This window comes from Ornithorhynchus anatinus, chromosome 1 (assembly GCF_004115215.2).
Source record: "Ornithorhynchus anatinus isolate Pmale09 chromosome 1, mOrnAna1.pri.v4, whole genome shotgun sequence".
Classification (NCBI taxonomy): domain Eukaryota; kingdom Metazoa; phylum Chordata; class Mammalia; order Monotremata; family Ornithorhynchidae; genus Ornithorhynchus; species Ornithorhynchus anatinus.
The window spans coordinates 73,809,176-73,835,008 of record NC_041728.1 but is presented as its reverse complement, the minus strand read 5'-3'; the positions used below and the strand labels follow the sequence as shown (position 1 = coordinate 73,835,008).

The following is a 25,833-nucleotide window of genomic DNA, read 5'->3' as shown; positions in this document are numbered from 1 at the left end:
AACCAGGAAAATTGCAGCTTCTAATACTTTTGTATATGGTTCTTTAATTTCTCTTTCTCTGTTTAGATTTCTTTTATTCCTCTTTTACATCCCATTATCATTATCCCTTCTATTTGTTTCTTTTTATCTACCTATTCTTGATTGACCCTATTGTAATATTAAAAATAATAATTGTGGTATAAACACTTAACTATGCGCCAATGCTGTTCTAATGCTGCTGCAGTAGATATAGATAATCAAGTTGGACACAGTCCTCTCCCACATGGGGCTCACTGTCTTAAATCCCAATTTACAGTTGAGGTAACTGAGGTGACTTTAAATGTCGTATACTATGACTGTGCTAGTAGCAGTGGAACATAAGACTTTAGATCGCTGAATGAACGCACAGTTCTCTGAGCATTGTATACTTTAAAGACTTGGAAACTCTTGTCATGTGCCCTGCTTTTGAGTAAGTCCTTCTGTCTTCACTCTTGAAACAGTGCCCCAGAAGCCACAGGTTTCAGTGATGTTAATCCAGCGCTTTGGATAATGAGTTTTAGTGAAGGTATTTGTTAGTATGTATATTTAGTAGACTCATATTTAACTTCCCTATTTATCATTGTTGCCTTTCTTTCAAGTATTAAATTCAGATTGTAGTTTCCTCGAAGGTGACATGCTTTCAAAGTAGGGGCAGAACAGAAACAGAGATGTGAAAAAACAATCTAAATCTAGCATTAACTATGCTCTTCCTTGCCTTTCAAGAAGTCTCCATGTATCCTATTCCAAAAGGATTATGTCTGATGACATGGTGTTTTTTTTTCACATTAACCACATTTTAGTAATATACTGAGAAAAATAAAGTAATTATGAAAAAAACACTTTATCATTTCTGAAACAAATGGTAAAATCCATTTATTGAAAAAAAATTATTAATATTTTTGCAAATAATACACTTTATAATGCCAGAGTTTTGTAAATGTCAACCTTCTCTTCATGTATGGAAAATGTTGATATTCATGTAGTTGATATTCATAGAAGAACTTTTAAATAATCAGGAGTATTGATATGATTTCCCAAAAAGCATTCATAATAATATTTCTTTCTTGGCAACCTATGTCCAAGGTAGGTGTCTAGAAGCAGTGTGGCCTAGGTGGAAAGAGCATGGGCCTGGAGTCAGAGGTTGTGGGTTCTAATTCCGGGCTCGCCACATATCTGCTGTTGATCTTGGACAAGTCACTTAACTTCTCTGTGTCCACCAACATTTCATCTGTAAATGGGGCCTAAGACTGTGAGGTCCATGTGGGACCGGGACTGTGTCTGGACCTGATTACCTTTGTATCAACCGTTAGTGCTTAGAACTGTATTTGGCTCAGAGTAAGCACAAATACCACAATTATCATTATTATTTATTACCAATGAAACAAATTGGGAAAAGACATGAGCATTTTCCATTTTCTATAAACAATATGCATTTTCCTTCTAGGTGACTAATCTTATATATGGCAAGCAGATTTTAGCTTAGCAGTAGTAACCTCAGAGGTAAAATAATAAAATCATAATCTGTACAAATGTTTGAGAAGACTAAGTACATCTCATATGATGATGAATGTAGTACAATGATATAAAAATTAATTTGACCTTATGATACAATAAAAAAAAATTAGTTGTGTCCAAATAAACTTTTACCCATATTTGGAAGTATGACTTTAAACATCTAGATTTTTACCTCATATATAGCATTCATTCATTCAGTCAATCATATTGTTGAGTGCTGATGTGCTGAGCCACTGGTACTACAGCCCAGAGCGGGTCAGAAAGTACAGTGAAACAGAGTTTGGTGGCACATAGGGTAGGGACCCAAAATGAGTGTTAAGTCTAGAGATTAATTCGTAATTATTGCAATCATTATGTTAATCATTGCTAATATACTGTCTGAGTGGGAATCATTAGGAATTCTTTTTTCAGATGGGATTCTTTTGAGGATTTGCTTGAACCTATCTAGACTTGAGGCAAAACAAAATCCAGTGATATCAGATTAACTCTAGCTGTCGAAACTTGTTACTCTACAGTATTACCTTCAAGACCTTTGGAGAAAAAATTAAAATCATTCATCCTATTAATAGTATACTAATGAATGCTGGTATATCTTCATATGTTAAGGTACTCCAAAATGATGTGTTAGCCCATCATCTACTGTGGAAGCAGTGAAGAAAGCAGGAACTGACCTAATCGAATCAAGTGCTGGAGAAGAAGCAAGTTAACCTGCAGAACAAGCTAGAGGTTCTAAATCAACGCTGGCAAAATGGTTTGGAAAAACAGAGCAAAGGAAGCAGCAGCTGGGACACTGCTTTGCTTCCAGGTGAGACTAGAAATTCAGGTGCGGCATTGGAACTGAAAGTAGTAGATGGAAGCTGAATGTGTACCTCTGTACCCTATTACTTAACCCTGTACATGAGGCTCAAATAGGAGCAGTCCGGAAAATGAAATGAGGAGTGCTGGAGTCCTGAGTGCTATCCAATATTCTATTCTGCTGGTACCTCTCCCAATGGAAACGTGAGACTTTCATAGTCTCATAGTGTAATTGGCTGTCTGTGGTTGGTACTATATGCTGTCTTTAATTCATCAGATATTAAAAGTCTGATGAGGTTTCCCTGAAGTGACTACCCTAACTTGCCCAAATAACTATCCTAGCCTATGTATAACCTTGCAGGTAATGCATCTCTTTTCATTGCTATATTGCCATTCATTCATTCATTCAGTCATATTTATTGAGTGCTTACTGTGTGTAGAGCTTCTCCCCAAGCTCTTTACTGTACTCTCCCAAGTGCTTTAGTATAGTACTCTGGCCACAGTAAGGACTAAGTAAATACAGTTGACTGATTTTGATGCTCCTATTGTTTTTGCTCTAATCTATCTAGTTGTGCTATATATTTTCTCTGTTACTGCTGCTGTTTTGATTTTTGTGGTATTTTTTATTTGATTTTGCTTTTCTCTGGTCTTTCACAATAAAATTGGAAAAGGCCCTTCCAACTCTACCCAGCCAATCAATCAGTCAATCATATTTACTGAGTGCTTACTGTATGCAGAGCAGTATTACTAAGCATTCAGGAAAGTAAGTATAACAGAGTTGGTTAGACATGTGCCCTGCCCACAACAAGTTTACAGTCAGAACCAGTCTAAGTATCATACTCAACTATTGGTCTTCTGAATGGGTGGGGGTGCAGTGATATCTGCTGATGTTGAGGTTTCAGAAAATAATCTATTGTGTGACAAGCTGCACTCATTCTCCCTGCACAATGTGTGCCGCTGGATGTGGGATCTGGGAGAAATAATGTGTGTGGTTCTTTGAAAATTACCACCTCTACTACTACCATCTCTCTGCAATGTGACCTTGGGCAAGTCACTTAACTTCTTCGTGCCTCAATTCTCATCTGTAAAATGGGGATTAAGACTGTTAGCCGTATATGTGTCCAACCCACTTATCTTGTATCTGTCTCAGCATTTAACTACAGTATTTGCCACATAGTAAGTGCTTAACAAATACCATTTAAAAAGAACAAACCAAAACAACAACAAAAAGCCACCTGTTTTCAAGAGCAGTTTATTTGTTTCCCCTGGAAATCCTGGGTACTTGAGCAATGACCATTAAAACATCCTGATGGCAGAAAATAATAGTAATAGTAGTAGGATATGTGAAAAGCTCTGTACAAGCACTGGGTAAATGTGAGATATTCAGGTTGAAACAGTCCCTACCCCACGTGGGACGCTATTGGTCTGGTTGGGAGAGAAGAACAGTAATTTCATCCCATTTTACAGATGAGGATACTGAGGCACAGGGAAGTTAAGTGACTTGCCTTGGTCACCCAGTAGATAAGGGGCAGATCTGTGGATTAGAGTCCAGTCCTCCATTCACCCCGACCCAAGGTCTTGGATACTTCTACTAGGCAACACTGCTTCTGAGTTGTATTTACATGGACAAAGGATAGAAGTGTGCAAGAGATCCTCTCTAAGATGTTCACGCTCATGGGTGAGCCTAATGTCGATAGTGTCATCTTCATACCCCAAGGACCACTATCATTCATGGTCTTCTATGCTACACGAGCATATTTTCCAGTTCCCCATCCCAAAGCCTTGCAAAATAACTGTGGTTTCTTTAGGCCCAAGGGTTCCATGGTGAAATTGAAGATTTACATCAATGGCTTGACTGACACTGAACGCCACCTGTTTGGCATCAAAACCTGTTGGAGGTTTACCAGAAACAGCCCGAGAGCAGCTAAATTCCATCTGGTAAGTATTCCTGTACTTACAGGCTCTGCCAAAGCCTGGATTTAGAGACTAATTTTTGTAGTAGTTAATAATGAATGGAAAGTGTATATATACAGTGTTGAAGAATGCCTACAAAGGCCATTAGCCTTTTTTATAGTAAAAATCTTTTACCATTTGTGAATATTAAACGCCCATTCATTAATTCCTGGTGGATACTCAGGCAGGCATATAGAAAAGTACATTTTTAATGGGTGTAGATTGTAGGAACAAAGAACGAAAGTTTGTTATAGAGATTCAAATACAAATACTTTTCACAGAGAGTAGAAAACAGAAGCATCATGAAAAGGTGAAAGGGTGAAGAAAGGACTTTGTAGATACTCTGGAAATTTTTGCTGGTTCTTATGTATCCACAGACAGTATGTGGGCACTAAAAATCTGATTTACTGAAAGAAAAAATGCAAGCAAGAAGCAAGTTGTTTTCTTTGAAGAAATGCACAAGGGCTTTATGATCTCGATGGGCTTAGGCCGAAGATTGGCAGGAGGACCTGAACTGTGGCACTTGCACATTCATTCCATCCCGACATCCTGCGTTCTCAGCTCTGGGGTCAGTCAAAAGTTCTCACTGGGACTTGAGTCTTTGGCTCAGAAAGGAAACTGCCACTGAGCAGAGCTGAAGGAAAATAATGGGGCTTGTTAACATTTCGAGTAAAAACTTTGGTTTTTCTGGAGTCTTTGATGGAGCTATTAGAATTCCAAGAGAAAGAAAGTCTTCAGTAACTGCCATTACACTCTGAAATTGCTTCATTTATTTGGAACGATTGCAATTAAAGCGAATCTCAGTCTGAAATAGTAATGAGTAGTTGGTTAGTCAATCATGTATGTTTTGAGTGCCTACTTAGTGGCCTGCATAATCAGAAGTAAATGACATATCTATCCATAGAGAGGTTACATTCTATGGGACATACAGACATTAAATATTTACAAGCCAAGGAATCAGAATATATAAGTTCAATCAAATATATTCCATGTGTATGTATATGCACAAAAGGAGAAAATGTATATAAATAGACACATAAGTGTTGAGTATTTTATTCATGGAAGTCTTTTAGAATGAGGTGGGATTTTAGGACCATGTTTAAGGTCTGAGGACAAAAGTGTGGTATATTTGGGTGAGTAAGAAAATTTCAAGCAGGAAGGACAGCTTGAGCAAAGGATAGAGCCAGGTGAGATGAGAGCAGGGGGAATAGTTGTCTGTACTTATTAAAGTTTACTGTATGCAGAACACTGTACTGACAGCTGGGAAATAATTCAGAAGAGGAAATAGTATAGTCTTTATCCCTCAGGGGCTCACAGTCTAGAAATACAAAGGGGGATTGGGATTGAAGACTCAAAAGGAGAGATAAACAAAACACTTAAAACAACATAAGGACAAAAAATAAGATCAGTGGGATACTGTGGCTGGGAGATACAGTTAGACATTGGATTTGGAGGCGTAAAAAAGGTAATAGGGAAGTAGTAGAGTGTGAAGAGTTGATATGTAAACAGACAGAGCTTCTGGAATCTTAAAACCCAATAGTGAGGAGTTTTTTCTTTGGCAAATATCGTAGTTCGTGAAGAGACAGAGACATGCCCTTAGGGAGGTTTCTGGGAGATGATCCAGGCAGCCACATAGAATGTGGACTGAAGTGGGAAAAGGTAGGGACAGGAGAACAGTAGTCTTACTATGCTTGAACCAGGTTTTTTCAGGTACAGAGAAAGTGGCAGAACTTTTAACAAATTTGAGGAAGAATCAGCAGGTTTGGACCATAGATTAGGCTTGGTTAGGCATCGAGTTTTCAGGATTCAGGTACAGGAAAGATGGGGATGTCAAAGGAGGTGGGAAATTGGGAGGAGAGAAGGAATTTAGGAGGTATGTTGAGAAGTTCCATTTGGACATGTTAAGTTGAAGGTTGCTGACACACCCATTCAGAATGGTGATAATCTGATGGTAAGAGGAGATACAGGATTGGCCAGCAGGAGAGAAGAGACAACACTGATCATTATGCTTTCATCATAAAAAATGTGATGTACAAATATTAATTTTGAGGAACACAACTAGTCATTTTGTGTGACACTTGGCTTTCTGAGCGTTTACAGTACCACTTTACTTGATTGCCACATAGTTCTAAATAAATATACAAATTGTTTTAATATGAAATTACTTAGTAAAGGAACCAACATGGTTGATGTGGTGTAAGTAAAACAACCCCAGGTCAGTTCATGTTTGGAAAAAAAGCATAAAATTAGCTTTTGTCTGTTCAGTTAGTTAAATATGGTGGGAGTCTGTAGGCTTATTAGGTGTGATTAAGAAAATTTATGCATTCAGGTCCCAAAGGAACCATTAATTGTCTGTATGCCCTAGCCAAAATAGCCACGTGTTGTGCCCTTCACTCTTTCAGCATCTCATTTTGCCAAGGATGATAGCATTAGTATTGGAACTTCTTGGTGGACCCCAGAGAGTTAGACTTAAAGTTCCCCATCCAAATGAGAGCAATGACACTGGAACTTGATGAAAAACCAAAGCAAGATAGAATTGACTACGTGGTGCAAAGGTTCATCTATTTTGTTCAGGAAAATGGAATCTTAGAGTTTAAGATTTATTAATGATTTGAACATCTAAATGAAAAGTGCCACTTTTGGTTTTCTGAATTTAGGAACTCTGTGCTGCCTTGAAGTAAAAGAAGAAATATATAAGCGTCTGATGGAAAAGGGCCAGCAGATGCTTGCAAGATGTCCAGAGTCTGCTGAAACAAACGTTGACCAAGACATAAATAACTTGAAAGAAAAGTGGGAATCAGTGCAAACGAAACTCAGTGAAAGAAAAGTATGTGGTTTGCTGTACTAGAAAAGCTTTTTTTGTTTTTCATTATTAAAGGAACTACATTGCTAGAATTTTGAATTATTTTCAGCCTAGAACTATCCGGCCAAGTGTTTGATATGTAATGCTTGGTTGATTTTCACTTAGATATATCTGCAGGTGACAAAAGATTAGTAGAGAAAATATGTCTATCTTCTCTCATTAGAAAATCCTCTAGACTGTAAGCACATTATGGGCAGGAATTGTCTCTATTGCTGTATTGTACTTTCCAAGTGCTTAGTACAGTGCTCTGAACACAGTAAGCGCTCAATAAATATGATTGAAAGAATGAATGAATAGAAATTATTTTGTTAAGGCAACAGTTTTACTTGGACTTAGCCTAGTGTACATTTATATTGTGCCCAACATGTTGGATCTATTTGGTCATGAAGCATTCATTTTCTAGTTCTTCAAATTCTGAGCAAACATCGCTTATTTTGCCTTATAAATCTACGATATTGCAAGTTTAAGTTAAATATGAAAATGTCCTTTCTCTTTCAAGCATCTTTAATATTTTAGAAAATATGAAAAGATAAAATGATCTCAGTATATTGTGCCACAGCAACACAGCACTGCCTCAGCATAGACCAATTTATTACGCTCGATATGCTGTAAAAGCCCTGATTAGCCAAGCAGAATCAATATTGCTTAAGAGTTGATAAAAATTTGCCATAGAACATCATCCTTGAAAACTTGTGTTGCTAAGGTTTTATTTAAGATTTTCACAATACCAAAGGCGGCATTTCTAACAGACTGACATACCATGAGAGTTGACTCTAAACTCTGATTTAAGTAGCATTAGTTTCCTGATCTTTTAACATAATCCAGATCCATCCAGGGAATGTTTTGCCCCTATGATTTCATCATAAATGAAGTGGGAACATAGAGAGGGGGATCTGTCAATGAACGGCTAAACTGAAATAAACATTTTTACAGAGTAATATCTTTTTTTTACAGACTAAACTGGAAGAAGCTCTCAACTTGGCTATGGAGTTCACAATTCCACTGCAGGACTTCATCAACTGGTTAACCCAAAGCTGAACAGACATTGACTATAGCTTCTCCGGCCAAGTCTTATCTTAGACACTGGTCTGTTTCCAAATTGATTGAACACAAGGTGTGTAAGGAAACAAGATTTATGGTATTTTCCTCTCACTCCTTGAAGGTCCTGGACTCTTTTACTGTCAAATCAGGAAGATCATGTTTACAAAGAGCTTTTGGGCCCAATTTAAAGAATTTCCGTTTGTGTTTGTCACCAAAATTGGATAATGAAAGTTAATTTATCTATGTGAATGAAAGCTGACTTTTGCCTGCTTACTTTTTTTTTTTCTCTCGATAGGTGTTTGCCACAGAAGTGAATTCTCACCGGGATCAAGTCATAGAGCTGGATAAAACTGGAAACTCACCTGAAATATTTCAGCCAGAAACAGGATGTTGTGCTCATTAAGAATCTTCTGATCAGTGTTCAAAATAGATGGGAAAAGGTTGTTCAGAGATTAGTGGAAAGAGGAAGAGCTTTGGACGATGCAAGGAAACGAGCCAAGCAGGTAATTCCATTTATGATTTCCTTGTACTCTTTAAATTTAGCAATAGATTCATCCTAGTAGTCAAAGATCACCATACAAAGTGCTAAAGCATTTTATTGACTTCTGTGATACACATAGTAAACACAGTCATGAACCTGGTGCTTTTATCCATGGTGAATTTGGATAGGATTCTTTTTCTGTCAAGAGACCTACTGAATAAATTGAAGATGCGGAGAGAAGGCCAGAGACATTCTCAGAGATATTCTCTGAGTCTACTATTGTTAATAACTTTCTCATCACATAGCTTATTCTCCCATCTGCCCTCCCCTTTGCATCGACAATGAAATTGGCTGTGTAGCCCTTAAGCACTCTAATCCTCACCCCAACCCCACAGCATTTATTTAAATATTCTTCTACTCAACTATTTCCCCTATTGTTAATCTCTTTTAATGTTTGTCCCCACCTGTATGTAGGATGTAAGCTCCAATTAACCACATCTGTCAATTCTGCAGAGAAGCAGCATGGCTCAGTGGAAAGAGCATGGGCTTGGGAGTCAGAGATCAAGGGTTTTAATGCCAGCTGTGCCACTTATCAGCTGTGTGACTTTGGGCAAGTCACTTAACTTCTCTGTGCCTCAATTGCCTCATCTGTAAAATGGGGATTAAGACTGTGAGCCCCATGTGGGACAACCTGCTTGCTTGTATCTCCCCCAGTGCTTAGAACAGTGTTTGGACCATAGTAAATGCTTAACAAATGCCATCATTCATTATTGCCAGGGCTAAGTATCACTGATTGTTATTTTGAATTTCCTTCTGCAGTTTCATGAAGCGTGGAATAAACTTATGGATGGCTAGAAGAATCAGAAAAGTCTTTGGATTCAGAGCTTGAAAATTGCTAATGATCCAGACAAAATAAAGGCTCAACTCACACAGCACAAGGTGGGTCTCAAATTGTGAGAAAAGTGGAAGCCTATTTGATCTGCAGCAACTCAATTTTCATCAACCAAAGGAAAAAAGGTTCATTTTATGACAGCATAGACCAGTACAAATCAAAAAACTATGGTGCTGTTTCTATATTGTAAAACTAGGAACAATATATTCCTTCATGATGCCTATTTATTAGTCCCTCGGTATAAGATCCTAGTAGAGCACTCTGCACTATGTGGGTACTCACTAAATTCTTGTGGAATGACTAATGCAGTGGGAATTAGTTAAGGGAGGAAAATATTTAACAAAAGAGAAGCAAGTGTGGCCTAGTGGATAGAGCATGGGATTGGAGGGACTTGGGTTCTAATTCCAGCTCTACCACTAGTCTGCTGGGTGACCTTGGGTAAGTCACTTCACTCTCTGTGCCTTGGTTACCGCTATCTGTAAATGTGGATAAGACTGTGAGCCCCTTGTGGGACAACCTGATTACTTGTATCCCCCCCAGTGCTTAGAACAGTGCTTGGCACATAGTAAGTGCTTAATAAATACCATCATTATTATTCTCTGTGCCTCAGTTCCCTCATTTGCAAAATGGGGATTAAGACTGTGAACCACATGTGGGACAGAGACTGTCTCCAACCTAATTAGCTTGTATCTAACCCAGAGCTTAGTAGAGTGACTGGCAGAGAGTAAGTACTTACAAAATACCATTTCAAAAAAATAAAAAAGAGAGAAATATCTTGTAGTTCAAAATGAGGGCCATTTAAAGGTGATAAACTTATTTGAACAGCTATACTTTCAAGGAATTTGCCACTTAAGCAATCTAGTATTTTGGGTTAAAGAATAAACTAGATCATTAAAATTGACAGCCACAGTTTGGAAATCATTCCAGGGTGCCAGTAAGGTTTAGTTTTCCCACAGGATAGTGTTTCTCTGCCTACTGTGGAGGTATTTTTAAGAATATGAATGAATAAAACATCACTCTCACTAATGTGGTGAATGTTTCTGATTTTTTTTTATATTGGGAAGACCACCAGTTTAAAAAACGGAGCCCAGACTTCTGTAGCCCTGACATTAAATTGACTGCGATCTTCAGAAGCCAAATCTGACCATGATGAAAATATTAGTATGAGCCTTCTTGGAATTTTTGATGACAGGTGTCGCTTTTTAGATTGCTTACCAAAGGGCCAGTGGCAAATCTGCTTTTTTAAAAAACTTGAAGTATATTTAGAAGTGCTGTTTTAACAGAGTGATAATAATTATATTTGTTTAGCATTTACTATATGCCAAGCACTGGGGTAGTTGGAAGTTATTCAGTTCTGACAAAGTCCCTGGCCCCAATGGGGCTAACAGTCTAAAGGAAAGTCCCCATTATAAAGATGAGGAAATGGAGGCTCAGAGAAGTTATGTAACTTGCCCCAGGTCACACAGCAGGTAAGTGGCAGGGATTAGCACAAAGGTCCCTAGGCCTCCCTTGCACCCAGTCTCTGTTCTTTCTATTAGGCCTTGCTGCGTTTACTGTTCAATAGATTTCATCTTCAATTTTTGCTGGCACCGTTATCCAGGGTAGGTACGGAATGAAATGTTCCTTCTTTTACTTTTAGCCCTTTTGACACCATTCATTTTTTCATATCAAAAAGGGGATTCACTCCAGTTTGAATTGGAACTAATCCTTTAAGTGGGACTGTCATTTTAAACATTTTCATCATAAATTTTATGGAACTGTTTTTTATTTGTAATATATGCTTAAATTTACTTTTTATCATACTGCATTTGAAGAAATGCTTCAAAATTAAAATTGACATCTACCACTTCCTAGACATCTGGAGGAAGTGTTTGAGTAATACAGTTGTATACACTCTTTTAGGGACCTACGTATTCATAAATACATTTTTCTAAAAGGGCACCTTTGAAGTCAACTATAAAGGCCACCTCATTGTCCTTAACTGTAATTGCTTTCAGCCACATGGAAATCCACTAAGTGGAATGTGACATCTGCAAATCTCTAATTCCTCTCTTGTGAGACTAAAACTTGGAGGAAATCCAAAAGGCCCTTTCTTTTTTTCATTTGGAGTATTGCTGAAATCCCTTGGGGATTCAAGTACTCATGGGTGATTCTTTGATCCATTTATCTTCTGTTCATTCATAACTAGGAAAATGGGCTTTTGGCCTCATTACCCACTGCAGAAGGTTCTCTTCTACATACAGTATTGTAAGACAGTGAACTCCTCCAAACTGCCAATAAGTTTTGTGACTGAAAAACGACTTCATTTAAATTTGATAGGTTTGAATTTAATTACATTTATTTAATTCTAGTTAATTCAGATTCATTCTTTCAATCATATTTATTGAGCATTTACTATGTGCACAGCACTGTACTAAGCACTTGGAAAGTACAAAACAGCAATAAAGAGCCAAATTCCTGCCCACAATTGGGCTCAACTGTCCCAAACCATTCTCAGTGGTATTAATTAATCAAAGTTTTAGAATGCACTCACAGTTCTAAGGGTGAAGATCAAAGAAAGGGCCATTTACTTTGCTTCTGGGCCAATAAGTGATTATCAAAGAAGAACACTATCACAGGTGAACTGTGCTGGGATCATGATTCACCCTCAGTTCATTTATGGAAAGATTTTACCAATGAGTTACAACTTCAGACTAGAGGACTACATTTTTTAGTAGCTAAATATGAACTTCTATTTTGAACTTATTTTTAACTACTTAAAATGCAGTTCAATATTTTAAACCCTGGCTGAAAACTCTTTTCTGGGAGGATAAAGAAAGTAAACACTAATACATGCAGTCAATGGGTTTTTTATTCATTCATTCATTCATTCAATCGATGAGCATTTATTGAGCACTTACTGCATGAAGAGCACTGAACTAAGCACTTGGGAAAGTACAGTACACAGTAAACAATGACATTCCCTGCCCACAGTGAGTTTACGGTCTGTAGTGTGGGAGATAGACATGAATACAAATGATTGAAGTTGTAGATATGTGTGTAAGTGCTGTGGAACTGGGAGAGGGAAAGAGCAAAGGGAGCAGGTCAGAGACAATGCAGAAGGTAGTGGGAGATAGGGAAAGTGGGGCTTAGTCTGGGCAGGCCTCTTGGAGGAGATTGTGCCTTCAATAAGGCTTTGAAAGGGGAGAAAGTAATTGTTGAATTTGAGGAGGGAGAGCATTTCAGGCCAGAGGCAGGATGTAGACTAGGGGTGGCAGTAAGGGGGGATTAGCATGAGAGAAGGAAGTGTGTGGGCTGGGTGGTAGAAGGAGAAGAAAAGTAAGGTTGGAAGGGGCAAGGTGATGGAATGCTTTAAAGCCAATGGCGAGGTGTTTTTCTTTGATATGGAAGTGGACGGGCAACCACTGGACTTTTTTGAGGAGGGGGATGACAGGTCTTGAATGTTTTTTGTTAGAAAAAATGATCAAGACAGCAGAGTGAAATGTGGACTTGGAGTGGGAGAGTAGACAGGAGGTTGGGAGGTCAGGTAAGAAGGCTGATGCAGTAATCCAGATGGGATAGGATGAGCAATTTTATTAGTTGTGGTACCACTTCAGATGGAGAGAAAAGGGCATAATTTAGCAATGTTGTGAAGGTGGTACTGACAGGCTTTGGTGATGGATTGAATATGTAGGTTTAAATTGACAGAGAGGACTCAAGTATAACACCAAGGTTAAGGGCTTGTGAGACGGGAAGGATGGTGGTCCTTCTACAGTGATTGAGAAAGTCTGGTGGAGGACAGGATTTGGGTGGGATGATAGGAGCTGTGTGTTGAACATGTTAAGTTTGACGGTTGATGGGAGGGCATCCAAGTAGAAATGACTTGAAGACAGGAGGTGATGTGCAGACTGTAGAGAGGGAGAGACATCAGGGCTGGAGATGTAGATTTGGGTATATCTGCATAGAGGTTGGTAGTTGAAGCCATGGGAGTGAATGAGTTCTCCAAAGGAGTGGGTGTAGAGAATAGAAGAGACCCAGAACTGAATCTTGAGGAACCCCCCACAATTAGGGGATGGGAGGCAGAGAAGGAGACTGAGAATGATTGGGTTAGAGAGATGAGGAGAAACATGGAGAGGGAAGAGTCAGTGAAACCAAGTTAGGTAATGTTCCAGGGGAGGGAGTGGTCTACAGCTTTGAAGGCAGCTGAGAGTTCTTGAAGCATTAGGATGGAGTAGAGGTTGTTGAATTTGGCAAGAAGGAGACCATTGGTCACCTTTGAGAAGGAGGTTTCTGTGGAGTGAGGGGACAGAAGCCAGATTGAAGAGGGTCAAGGGATGAATTGTAGGAGAGGAATTTGAGACAGTGCGGTGTTGACAACTCACTCAAGGAGTTTGGAGAGGAATGGTAGGAGGGAGGTGAAGTGACACCTGGAGTCGTGGGGTCAAGGGAGACAGTTTTTAGGATAGGGGAGACATGAACATGTTGAAAGCAGTGGGAAATAAGCCATTGAAGAGCAAAAGGTTGAAGGTGGCCTTACTGAGGGAAGTAGGAGAGGGGACCAGAGTTAAGAATACTCAGATCAGCATCAGCAATAGGTTTGAAATGAGTAGCCATCTCCCCAATTGCCCTAGCCATATTGTTAATACTTCTGTTTGCACCAGCCACTGTTACTCTGTTACACTGTTACAGTATGAAATACCATACTGATATTTTAGTTAATTTTCTTTAAATAGTTTTTGCTTGCAATCTGATTTCATTTTGTCCTGCCCCAAATTCTTCCATTTGGACAGGGAAATTGATAGAAAAAGGATGGTGTGATTAAGATATAATTTACCTTTGGATTCCACTGATTAAACAGCTCTCTAGAGTCTTAAAAACAATCATTTGATCATGATTTTTGAAATCACAAGGGTAGGAATATCCAGTTCATTCTAATTAAAATTCTTCCATTTGGGCATGTTTTTTTTATTGAGTTGCTTGTTAGTCCCTTGGATTTAGGAATCAGGGAATGACAAGAGACTCAGCCCCAAAATAATTTATGCACAGTGGTGGGTGTGTAAAGTTCACAGTAAAGCCTATTGTGTTTATAAGTTTCAGATAACATTTTAAAGTTGTGGATTGTTAGCATCAACTGTGGCTTTGAAAAACCATATGTCATATATATTTTTGATCTGTTCCCCATCATCATGTTTTCCTACCCATTTAAATGAGAAAATAAGCTGAATTCTTCTTTTTAAACCATTCATGAGAGCCTAATGCCTGAAACAAGCTGAGACTGGTTTTACAAGCACAGTGGATAGCCTTCTAATCTTTTAGCTGTTTCCTGACAAGCTTAATTATATCACATGTCTCCAAGAATCATGGAACATTAAAGCATTGCTTTCTGAAAAAGACCAGATTAAGATCATCTAGTTGAAGCATCTATACTATATTATCAAGTTGGGGTCTGGCCTACTTCCAATTGCTTGAAATTTGAATTTGCTCTAGCCAACAATGGTCTCATGATTAGTATGTTAATTCTAAGCACCAGCCAGGAAGCCATCTGATTTTTACACTGTATCACTATTGCTGTGAACATTGTATTTCACAAAGATAAAACTTTACAGAGGGTACCATGGAAAGTCGACAGATGGATGTGAAAACATGAGGTTTAGCAAGACGTTTCACCTATTTTCATGGGTGAAACACTAGTCAAGTCAATGAAGCAGAGAGGAAGTTAACATACCTCTGCTGGGAGAGAACAAGACAAAGGCAGACATCTCCTCTTGTTGATGATTGCTTCCTAATTCTTCCTCTCAAATTCCAAAACTTGACCCACTTAAATACCTTGGTTTTTCAAGCCTGGGGATAAACCTCGTCATTTAAATAATTGCTTTTAAAATGTATTTGAAAAATGGCAGATTGGACTAGGTGTGACTAATTGACTTAAGTATGATTACAGGCATTAGGGTGGCATGATTGTCTAGAATTTCCAATTACTACATTTCTTTTAAAAGCTACAGTGTAGTTCTTAGATATGATGCCTTCTCATTTTTCTCCTTTGTCAAAGTTGGATAGGTAGCTGAATTTAGGGACAAGTTCTGTATTGCTAATTCAACATTTGGTTGTGATTTGGGTTTCCTGGGTGCAGGGTCATACATACCTTTTTACTTTTCATTAGGTTTATTATTAGTCCTTAATGCTGTGTTGACTCAAGTGATTCATAATTATCTGCATCTTATGTTACTTCAGAGCACACAGATGGGCTGCTTTGAAGCTGCATATGTTCTTAAAAGGCTGCCTCAAAGACTTCTGATGATACTCCTAGCCTATTGAGTTGGAATACTTTCTTGGTCGATTTGATGTATATTCTGACCCCAGTTTCCAGGTCCCCGATCTCATCCTCAAATGATAGGTTACATAGGACTGCCCATACAATACACATAGCCTGGCTTCACTCCAATGCAATGGAGAAAAGGTCAGCTAGGAAATTCTCATCTTTCACTTGAAAGACTATCACAGGATCTGAGTGAATTTCTTAGATTACCCCACTCTTCTTGAAGGAGTCAAGATCCCTGCTAGTCAGATCCCTGCTAGTTTCTAAATTCTAGTTTCACTCTTACCAGCAATGTAGAGCAGTGGGACAACTTGGTACCTTTCACCATTAGCTTTCTTCCAAATCAGTGGTCTGGTTTTGTAATAACTATTCCCAGACATTTGAGCCTATGCAGAAGCCTAGATTCTGCAAGATAGTCATCAGATTCAATTGCTTTATACTTTTTCATTTTTATGTGCATCCAGTTTGGAATTGCATTTTGTGCACAGATCTCATAGCACTTATGATGGGATTTCAGTGACAGAAGCACCATCTTCCAGACATGAAAGCTGGGGTGTATTAGTATCAGATTCATGTTTATCTATGTTGTAACCAGAGCTTGTGTCCGGGTGGTCACTTTTCGGTGGTGAATAAAGGGCAGATCTGGGAGATATTGTGTAGAAACAGCTGGCTAGATTGGGTAGGAGATTGAAGAAGAGAGTTAAAAGACAATGAGGAGTTGAAGATGACACAGAGGTTGCAGACTTATATCCCAGAATTCAGAAAGAATAGTGGTGTTACTGATGAGATGGGGAAGTTAGTAGAAGGAATTTTAAAGGAAAGATGAAAGATAAGTAGTTTTCTTAGGCAATGTTTAAGTGGGACATCCAAATGGAGATATTCTGGAGGTAGAGGAACTGTGGAATTGCAAGTTAGAGGAGAGATCAGAGCTATAGAAACAGATTTGAGGGGTCATTTCCATGGAGATAGTAGCTGAAGCCATATGAGAGGATCAACTCAATCATATTTACTGAATGCTTACTGTGTGCAGAGCACTGTATTAAGTGCTTGGGAGAGTCTAGAGGGGAATACAGACGTTTATATGAATAAATAAATTACAGATATGTACATAAGTACTATGGGGAGGTGAATAAAGGGAGCAAATCAGGGTAACCTTGAAGGGAGTGGAAAAAGAGGAGATGAGAACTTAAGAAAGGCCTGTTGGAAGAGATGTACCTTCAATAAGCTTTGAAGCTGTAGAGAGTAATTGTCTGTTGGATATGAAGAGGGAGGCTGTTCCAGGCCAGAGGCAGGATGTGAACAAAAGGTCAGTGAGATCGAGGTACAGTGAGTAGATTGGCAGTAGAGCAGCAAAGTTTGTGGGCTGAGTTGTAGTAGGGGAGCAGAGAGTTGAGGTAGGAGGGAGCAAGGTGATTGCTTTAAAGTCAATGGTGAGGAGTTTCTGTTTGATGCTGAGGTGGATGGGTAAGCACTGGAAGTTCTTGAGGAGAACGGAATCATAGCCTGAATGCTTTTTTTGTAGAAAAATGATCAAGGCAGCAGAGTGAAATATGGACTGGTGTATGGAGATACAGGAGGCTGGACGGTCAGCAAGGAGGCTGATACAGAAAACAAGGGATAGAATAAGTAATAGATTAACATGGTTGCTGTTTTGATTTTGTGAAGTTGTGATGTTGTGAAGGTCAAACCGACCTTCCTATGTCCCTCTGCAGCAAAAAACTCAAGGCTCTCCACCCACTCACTCCACGTTGCCTTCCCTCGCTATTTCTCAACTCTCTCTCTCTCTCTCTCTCATCCTCCCATTCTCACCTTCTAACTGTGTCTGATTCTCAACTCATCCACCCCAGGCTGTCTTTCCATTAGACTATAAACTCTATATTTATAGAGTGGGCAGGGAACATGAACTTCTTTGTTCTGTATTTCTCAAGAGCTTAATAGAGTAAGTTGCACCAAGTGGGCACTCAAATGCTAATATTATTACTACTACCATATTACATGTATAACAAGGATTTTCCCTTCCAATTAAACCATGAAAAACAATGTTCTCTTTCCCTAATCACTTTGTGGTTCACTGTTTCTGTTTTATAAAATATAAGTAGTTTATGAACCACAGAATTAAAAGAACGTCAGTAGGAATCTGTTGTAGAGGATTAAGCATTTCTGTGGCTGGTTTTTATCATACAGGCCATATAAGTGAAAATTCTATTAGAAATTTGTGCATTTCAGGATTTGAGTTGTCTACCAAGAGCAAATCCAAGAGGGAGGTGCTCAGTTAATCACTTCTCTTGGGCATTGCAGTCTCAGACAGAATACTCAGTATTCTATTTGACTCATCTTGTGTTTTTTTTCCCGCTTCCCATAGAATCATAATTTCTTAAAGTAGTTCTTTGGCCCTAGTCTTCTTGCTTTGCCAAGCTGTTTTGAGAAGTTATCCAAAGATCCTTCAAGTTCTAAGCATAAAAATTCTTGTATTTCCTAACAGGTTCTTAATTAATAATGTGTTTAATCATCATCCAACTCTTTTTTGTGCCCTATTAATATGGAAAATATTTGCCTTCCCAAGATATCTGTTCTTAATTTTATTCCACTTTCTGTTTTTATTTTCAAATGGACAGGAATTCCAAAAATCTCTTGGAGCAAAGCATTCTGTTTATGACACCACAAAACAGAACTGGACGTTCTCTCAAAGAAAAAGCTTCTCTGACTGACGACAACTTGAAATTGGATGATATGTTGAGTGAACTCAGAGATAAATGGGACACAATATGTGGAAAATCCGTCGAGAGGTAAAACTGGGTCCTGATGAAGTTCTTAATTTTAATGCAGTTTAACGGATCATTTTAGGCTGTGTAAATATAGAAAGTAGAAGAATAGAACTTGGCAAAAGGTCCAGTTCTCTGATGTGATTGAGAATGTAGTCCTGCTGGGGTTTTATTCCCAAATGCGTCTTTTGGATATAAACAGATCACCATGACAATTTTTATTGCTGCCACTGATGAAATATGGCAGGGGCAAAGAAAATTTGCATGTGTGAGTGTTTGCTTGCTTGTTGGTGGTGGCAACCAGAAGTTATAGAAGCAGTAGAGACCTAAGAAGGGAAAAGCATAAACAGTTTGTTGAATGTAATTTGAAAGGAATCTCAGACACTTTATAAATTCATACTTTATTCTATTAATGATTGGTATGTGGGCATTTGTTACTCTGCACTGGTCTGCCTCCACAGCCCTTAGAGGAAGGGAGAGGGATTTTGGGGTAGGACTAAGAAATCATTTGGGTATTATTATTGAGAATGATGATGGAGCTTCCCATTGAACTTCAGAGAATCTGTTGAGAATACTGAGGAACTTGGACATGAGATTCGCAGCTGTCCCAACAACAGGCAATGAATACCTTCTCAGGTATTTGGGGGAATGAGGTCTTCATCCCAGGGTCCTGCTCTCTTCTTTGGTCATGTCACCTTCCCTTTCTTGACAGTGACAGGCATAAGACTGGAACCCTGAGACAAAAATTTTGTCAAGTTTTTAATCCATTTTTGTTGTTAATACTATGTTCTCTTTTCTGTTTAAAAGCAATCAGTGATATTTGAGTGCTTACCATGTTCAGAGCATGTTTGAGAGAGTACAGCAGTGATGGTAGACACATTCCCTGCCCAAAAGGAGCTTATGTTTAACTATGGAAAGAATGGCAGTAAGGGGCAAGCCCAGTAGGTGATAATATATATAACATTTTTAAAAATTTTTCAAGTTTTGTTTTGGGTGCATATTTCACTGTTTATGAGAAATCAGGTTGAAAAAGAAAGAACAATCAGTTTTGGGAAGAAGGTTGATCTTGAGAAAGGCTAGTGAATTGAAACTAAGGCTAAATAAATTAGGTGCTGGTAAAAGAGCAGCAAAACGAGAAGTCAATTCTAATCAGCAAAACAAAAACTAAATCCCTTACTCCAGCCCAAGACATCCTACAGTCAATAATTTGAACATTTGACTGAGTCAATGACTGACTGACTTATGGTACAGTATAGACAAATTGGAAATTACTAGAGAATCAGGTTTTGTCCTTTTCTTTTTCTTTAACATGAACAGCAAATGATCCTTAAGGTTTTTTTTCTTTTACATTCTGCTAGACATTATAAGGAAATATTGGCCATTCAGTTTTTAATGCTGCTTTTGTAATAAATAAAATTGTTTTTTTCTTTGATGATCTTACAGGCAAAACAAATTGGAGGAAGCTCTGCTATTTTCTGGACAATTTACAGATGCTCTACAGGCTCTCATCGATTGGTTGTACAAAATAGAACCTCAGTTGGCAGAAGACCAACCAGTTCATGGGGATATTGATTTAGTGATGAATTTGATTGATAATCATAAGGTATTGGAAAAACTTTATTTTATTGAATTTTTTTCAGAGTGCACTGTTACATTGAGTTATACTGTTGCTTGTGAAAACAGTCAATTTTCTGCTTTCTTGGGGAGACTAGGAATTTAGGCAGATTTGTGATGTATATGATGAGCCCTCAGGATGAGTACAGTCCAAGAACAAAAGGTTTTCAGGATAAAATCAGCAAAGTCAGAAGATATTTGAGATATGGTAAAGGAAAAGTAAATAATTGTTTTGGAAAGACACAATATTTAAATGATCAAGGAGAGAGTTAGATAGGACAGTAAGAAGTGAATGTTAAGTTTGCTCAGGTCTTTTATTTTTGAAGTTTTAGTTCTATGTGCTTGGAAAAAAACTAAACCATAACCAGACCACCAGGAATTTACAGTTTAGAAGGGGTGACAGACATTAATATAAGTAAGTAAAGTACAGATATATACCTAAGTGTGGAAGGGCTGAGGGTCGGGTGAATTTCAAGTGCTAAAAGGGCACAATTCCAAATGCATAAGTAACAGGTAAGAAAGGAGTAGGGGAAAAGAGGGCTTAATTGGGGAAGGCCTCTTGGAGGAGATGGGATTTTAATACAGACTTGTTAAATTTAACACTTAAAATTGTGCACCACTATTGTCCTGGCCTGATTCTGAGAGAGTTCACTGAGGTTTAAGACTGTTCACTGTTTTATGAGAGACATGAATGCCAAACGTTTACCACAGTGCTTTGCAAACAGTAAGCCCTCAATACATCCTATTGTGTTATTGCTTATAATAGGCAGGGAACATGTCTGCTAATTCTGTTGAACTGTACTCTCCCAAGTGTTTAGTACAGTGTCCTGTGAATTGTAGTACTCAATAAATACCATTGATTGACTAATAGAGAGAATGCTCTTTGGGGTAACTGGTGAGATAGTTAAATAGGGGCTAGCAACATGAAGAATTGGATAATTTGAAGGATCTTGGGAAACTGGAGTTGATCAGTAGCAGAGAGGATAACATTCAGTTGGAACAAGTGGATAGATACAGGAATAGAACAGGGGGAACTAACTGGGAAACCCCAAATCTGGCAAGAAAAGGTTTGATTAATATATAATCCTGATTTAGTCTTAAGGAAAGGATGAGAGAGATGTTAAAAGAACTCACATTTGTTGAGCTAGTGAAATTTGTGATATATTTGGTAAATGAAATGTGATATATTTGGTAAAATGAAAAAAGTGATATATTTGGTAAATTTAAAAGCTTAGATGATTACCTTTTGGCACAATTTCACATTTACCAATGATCAGACCAAAAGCCCAAACATCTAATGTCCTATATTTAGAACTGAACACAGTTGTCTTTCATGGTAGACAATTTCACTGCTCTGCATTTCTCATTTATTTGAACTATTCTGTACTATAACTGAGGATCATTCTATCAGTGACCCAGAACTCAGCTATTGCTAAATCTGTGAAATATGTGTCATGATCTATAGTGCTAATGTGCAGACCAGCAGATGGGCTTCTATTCATTTTTTTTTTTTTAACACTGATTCAACCCTGCCCCTTTAACTGTTGAACTATATGATGCTTCTTCATGCATTAATGGAGATTTGGCCATTAATCATTGGGGGCAGATCAATTTTGGGTGAAGCTGTTAATCGCCTATACTAAGGTGCCAGATGAGCCAAGGGTGATTTTCTGCATAGCCAACTGAGATGGAATCTACAGTTGACTCCAACTACATATTTCATTCTGAGAGTTGCTTTAAAAGTTCCTACTTTAGTATTTTTTTACTATTTCCTGGATTTACTGAATAGTGCTATCTTTTTTTCATCATCAGAGTCCAGTGTCTTTTCTTGGTCTTCCTGAACAAATTTTTGCCTACTGCCACCAGAAAGAAAGTGTTCTCTTTCACCTTTGGAGCAGGGAGAAGAGTGATTCTTTGCACCTTCTCCTTCCATATTGCCTACCCCAGCTGGGCATACACCTCTTAGAACAGAGAAGAGAGGACTGCTATCTTTAGAGTAATGCCCAAGGGTCTTTATTTAGAAGCTTATGGGAGATGTCATAGTTGAGCAGTGTTTTGGCCACTGAAAGCTTATAAAGTTGCTGGATTTAAATAATAAAAATAAAAATAATGATAACTGTAGTATTTGTTTAGCTTTTATTTTGTGCCAAGCATTGTACTAAAAAGAGGGCTAGATAAAACATAATCAGAGAACACAATCCCTATCCCTCATGAGGTTCATAGACTAGGAGGAAAGGAGAACAGATATTTCCTCCCCATTTGATAGATGAGGAAACTGAGGCACAGAGAAGTTCTGACTTTCCCAAGGTCACACAACAGGCAAGTGGCAGAGCTGGGATTAGAACCCAAGTCTTCTGACTCCTAGGCCTATGCTCATTCCAGTAGGACATCCTAGCTGCTGAGCTATCCCTGACCATTTCACATACAGTCATTGTCATTGTTTGCATGCCCATCTTGTAGTTTCCTGAAGCTGGGTTTTATTTGTGGAGCACCTCTGGCCTTAGGCATGTCATTTCCTTCTCTGAAGTAACCTTGCTAAATTTTAGGCATAGAGGAGGGAGGACATAAATCCAAGCTCTCAGCTTTTTTGAATGAGGCCCAGTGGTGATTCACTATGGCATTTACTGGGTGTGGATTTTTCATGGAGGAAATACTGATTTTGATTTGTAAAACTGCATTGGTCTTAGGTCTTCCAAAAAGAGCTGGGAAAGAGGACGAGCAGCGTGCAAGCTCTGAAGCGCTCAGCTCGAGAGCTGGTTGAAGGCAGCCGGGACGACTCCTCCTGGGTCAAAGTCCAAATGCAGGAACTGAGCACACGATGGGAGACTGTGTGTGCCCTTTCTGTTTCCAAGCAAACTCGCCTTGAAGAAGCTTTGCATCAGGTAATTAGCTCCAGCGATATGACGTGAGCAGCATTGGACTCACAGTCCCATAGCAAACCCGTCTGCTCATTTTTTTCCTCTAAATTTAAAGAGGGGATTTTCTAAATGATGATGGTTGGATGGATGGATATTATTTAGCTTTTTTCCTTCCTAATTAAAGTGGTTATAAAGGAAAACTATCAAATCTCCACAGGAGAGTACCGCTTGAGTAATTTTTCATTTTGAGAACATTCTGATTGTGAGTTCACTATAGGCTATAAGTCAGGCAGTTAAAAGCATGAATAGTCTTCTCTAGATTTTAAGATATATTAGAGAGCTTTATGGTTATTGAAACAGCAATATAGTCAATCGCTGACTTTTTAGTGGTAAAATAAATGTGTGTGTTGCTGTGAAACTGAAAACATAAATCTGGAATTGGTTTTCCTCACTGAGGGGAGGGCATCTTCTGGGCATCATCATGAGGAAATTTGCCCCTCAAAAACCTGTACGAATGATGTTTTGTATGATATTGCAGGCAGAAGAATTTCATTCTGTGGTTCATGTTCTACTGGAATGGCTGGCTGAGGCTGAGCAGACGCTTCGCTTCCATGGCCTTCTCCCTGATGACGAAGAGGCCCTGAGGACCCTCATTGATCAGCATAAAGTGAGTGAGATGCCAAGGCTGTTTAATTTGAACAAAATAGAGAAACAAATCACTGGAATGGCAACTATTTGCTAAGAAATGGGCTGTTATTTATTGAAAATCTTTCCATCCAGTCCTACCTCTGCCTCTTAAGTGAGCTTTCATCCCCTGTAGTTCCACCTCTTTGTTCTTTTTGAGGCTTTCTATTCCCCTTCATTCACTCTTAAATCATAACAAAATTAAGTTTTCCATGTTCCACTTTCAAGAAGTCCATCAGTTGCATTTTGATAAGGAGTTATGTCCTTGTAGGCTTTTATCTGCTGAAATTACTTTCAAAACTCTATCGTTATTTAGCGCCTTCTGTTGCCTTATAGAAAGGCCTTACTCACTTCAGTGTTCCCAAAGCAGTTTACAGGCAGCCTGATGAGTGGACTTGGCCCACAAGGGAGCCTCACTTAATGCAATGAATGAATTAATTGTTCAGTTTTTGTAGAGTACTGAACATCTTTACAAAAATGGACATCTCTTCAAGGATAAGTGGAACATTTTTCATTATCCTTTTTAAAGGGGTAATATCTATAATGAAGGCGAGGCTTTTTAAATTTGGTTGCATCCAGTAATGATTAATTTTAAGGGTGGTGACTAATCCCCTAAAAAGGTTGTTTCAAATAGCTTGTTATGGATGTGTTTCCACCTTTGACAGAATGAGTTTGGAATTTGCTATATCAACACAAAATGCAATGCTGATGACAGCATTTCCAGCTCACTTCAAAAGATGTTTCAACGCCATTTAATAGTCCTTTATTTCAGGGTCATTTGGAAAACATATCAACAGTTACAAGATATCATTGATTACGTTATCCAGATGGCGTCCTCATATATTAACCAATGTGTCATCAGAGTGACATGCTGCCCAAGCTTTTAGCTGAGAAATGTTATTCTCATGTCAGAATAGTTATGGCCATTTATAAGAGCTGTCAAAGTGCATTTTGAAGAAGGAATGCAAGAATATGTATATTTTTAAAATAGTCTGAAACAGATCATATGGACAGGCATATATTAAAGTTCCTCAACTACAGTTGTTGAGCTTAATATATAAGTATGAAATTTAAATATTGAAACATTTTTATGGAAAATTAATATTTTTATAAATATTTCCCAATCAAATAATAAACTCATTGAGGGTAGGGAGGGTAACCTTCTTGCTGTAGCATTAACCTTCTCTCTCTAACCTTCTTGCTCCATCTCGTCTATCTCGCCATTGACCTCTCGTCCACATCCTCCCTCTGGCCTAGAGTGCTCTCCCTCCTCATATCAAACAGATGATTGCTCTCCCCCGACTTCAAAACCTTATTGAAGGCACATCTCCTCCAAGAAGCCCTCCCTTACTAAGCCCTCCCCTGTTCTTCTCCCACTCCCTTCTGCCTTGCCTTGACTTGCTGCCTTCATTCATCCTTCCTCCCAGCTCCACAACACATATGTATATATCTGTGTTTATTTATTTATGCATATTAATGTCTGTCTCCCCTCTAGACTGTGAGCTTGTTGTGGGCAGGGAATGTGTTTGTATTGTACTCTTCCAAGCAATTAGTACACTTTTCTGCACACAGTGGGCACTCAGTAAATACCATTGTTTAATTATCATGATAATGTCATATAGCTTGACTACACATGATATATGATGTTTAGCTTGCTGTACATGTTATACAAGGAAATGTTAATACCTTGATTTTGAGATAAACATCACTGGTCTGCAACACAAATAGCAGTAGGTATTTATAATTTGTTTATATCCCCTAGCTGTACAGGATGTGAAGTGGAGGTTTTTGGGTAGTTGGCAACTAGAGATGTGTTTAGTAATTAAACTCTTAATTATACTAAGAAATAAGGTTGAATTATTTGAGCTCTGGGGCTCATTATATGCCCCTTTACAAATGGCATTAAAGCAATTACAATCTCTTCTAGCCATGGAAGAATCTAACAAAATTGTTTAGCTGGTTGATTAGCTAGGGAGAACACAATGTAAATTGAATATTAGGTCCAGCGACCAGAAATTTTATTTCAAAGAGTTCAGATTTCTATGGATCAGAATTTTCTCAA

The 25,833-nt window shown here is 38.4% G+C and overlaps 1 protein-coding gene across 1 annotated transcript in view; it reads left to right on the top strand.

Annotated features, from left to right (window-relative positions):
- The first annotated feature begins 3,990 nt into the window (after positions 1-3,990).
- Positions 3,991-25,833, top strand: part of LOC114811093 (dystonin-like) — a 44,518-nt gene continuing 22,675 nt past the window's right edge. The window contains 13 exon segments of the mRNA XM_029062277.1: positions 3,991-4,266; positions 6,684-6,774; positions 6,939-7,108; positions 8,099-8,173; positions 8,175-8,258; positions 8,481-8,543; positions 8,545-8,688; positions 9,486-9,605; positions 18,469-18,516; positions 18,518-18,639; positions 20,059-20,218; positions 22,917-23,111; positions 23,626-23,754. Coding sequence (XP_028918110.1) covers positions 3,991-4,266; positions 6,684-6,774; positions 6,939-7,108; positions 8,099-8,173; positions 8,175-8,258; positions 8,481-8,543; positions 8,545-8,688; positions 9,486-9,605; positions 18,469-18,516; positions 18,518-18,639; positions 20,059-20,218; positions 22,917-23,111; positions 23,626-23,754 — 1,677 coding nt within the window.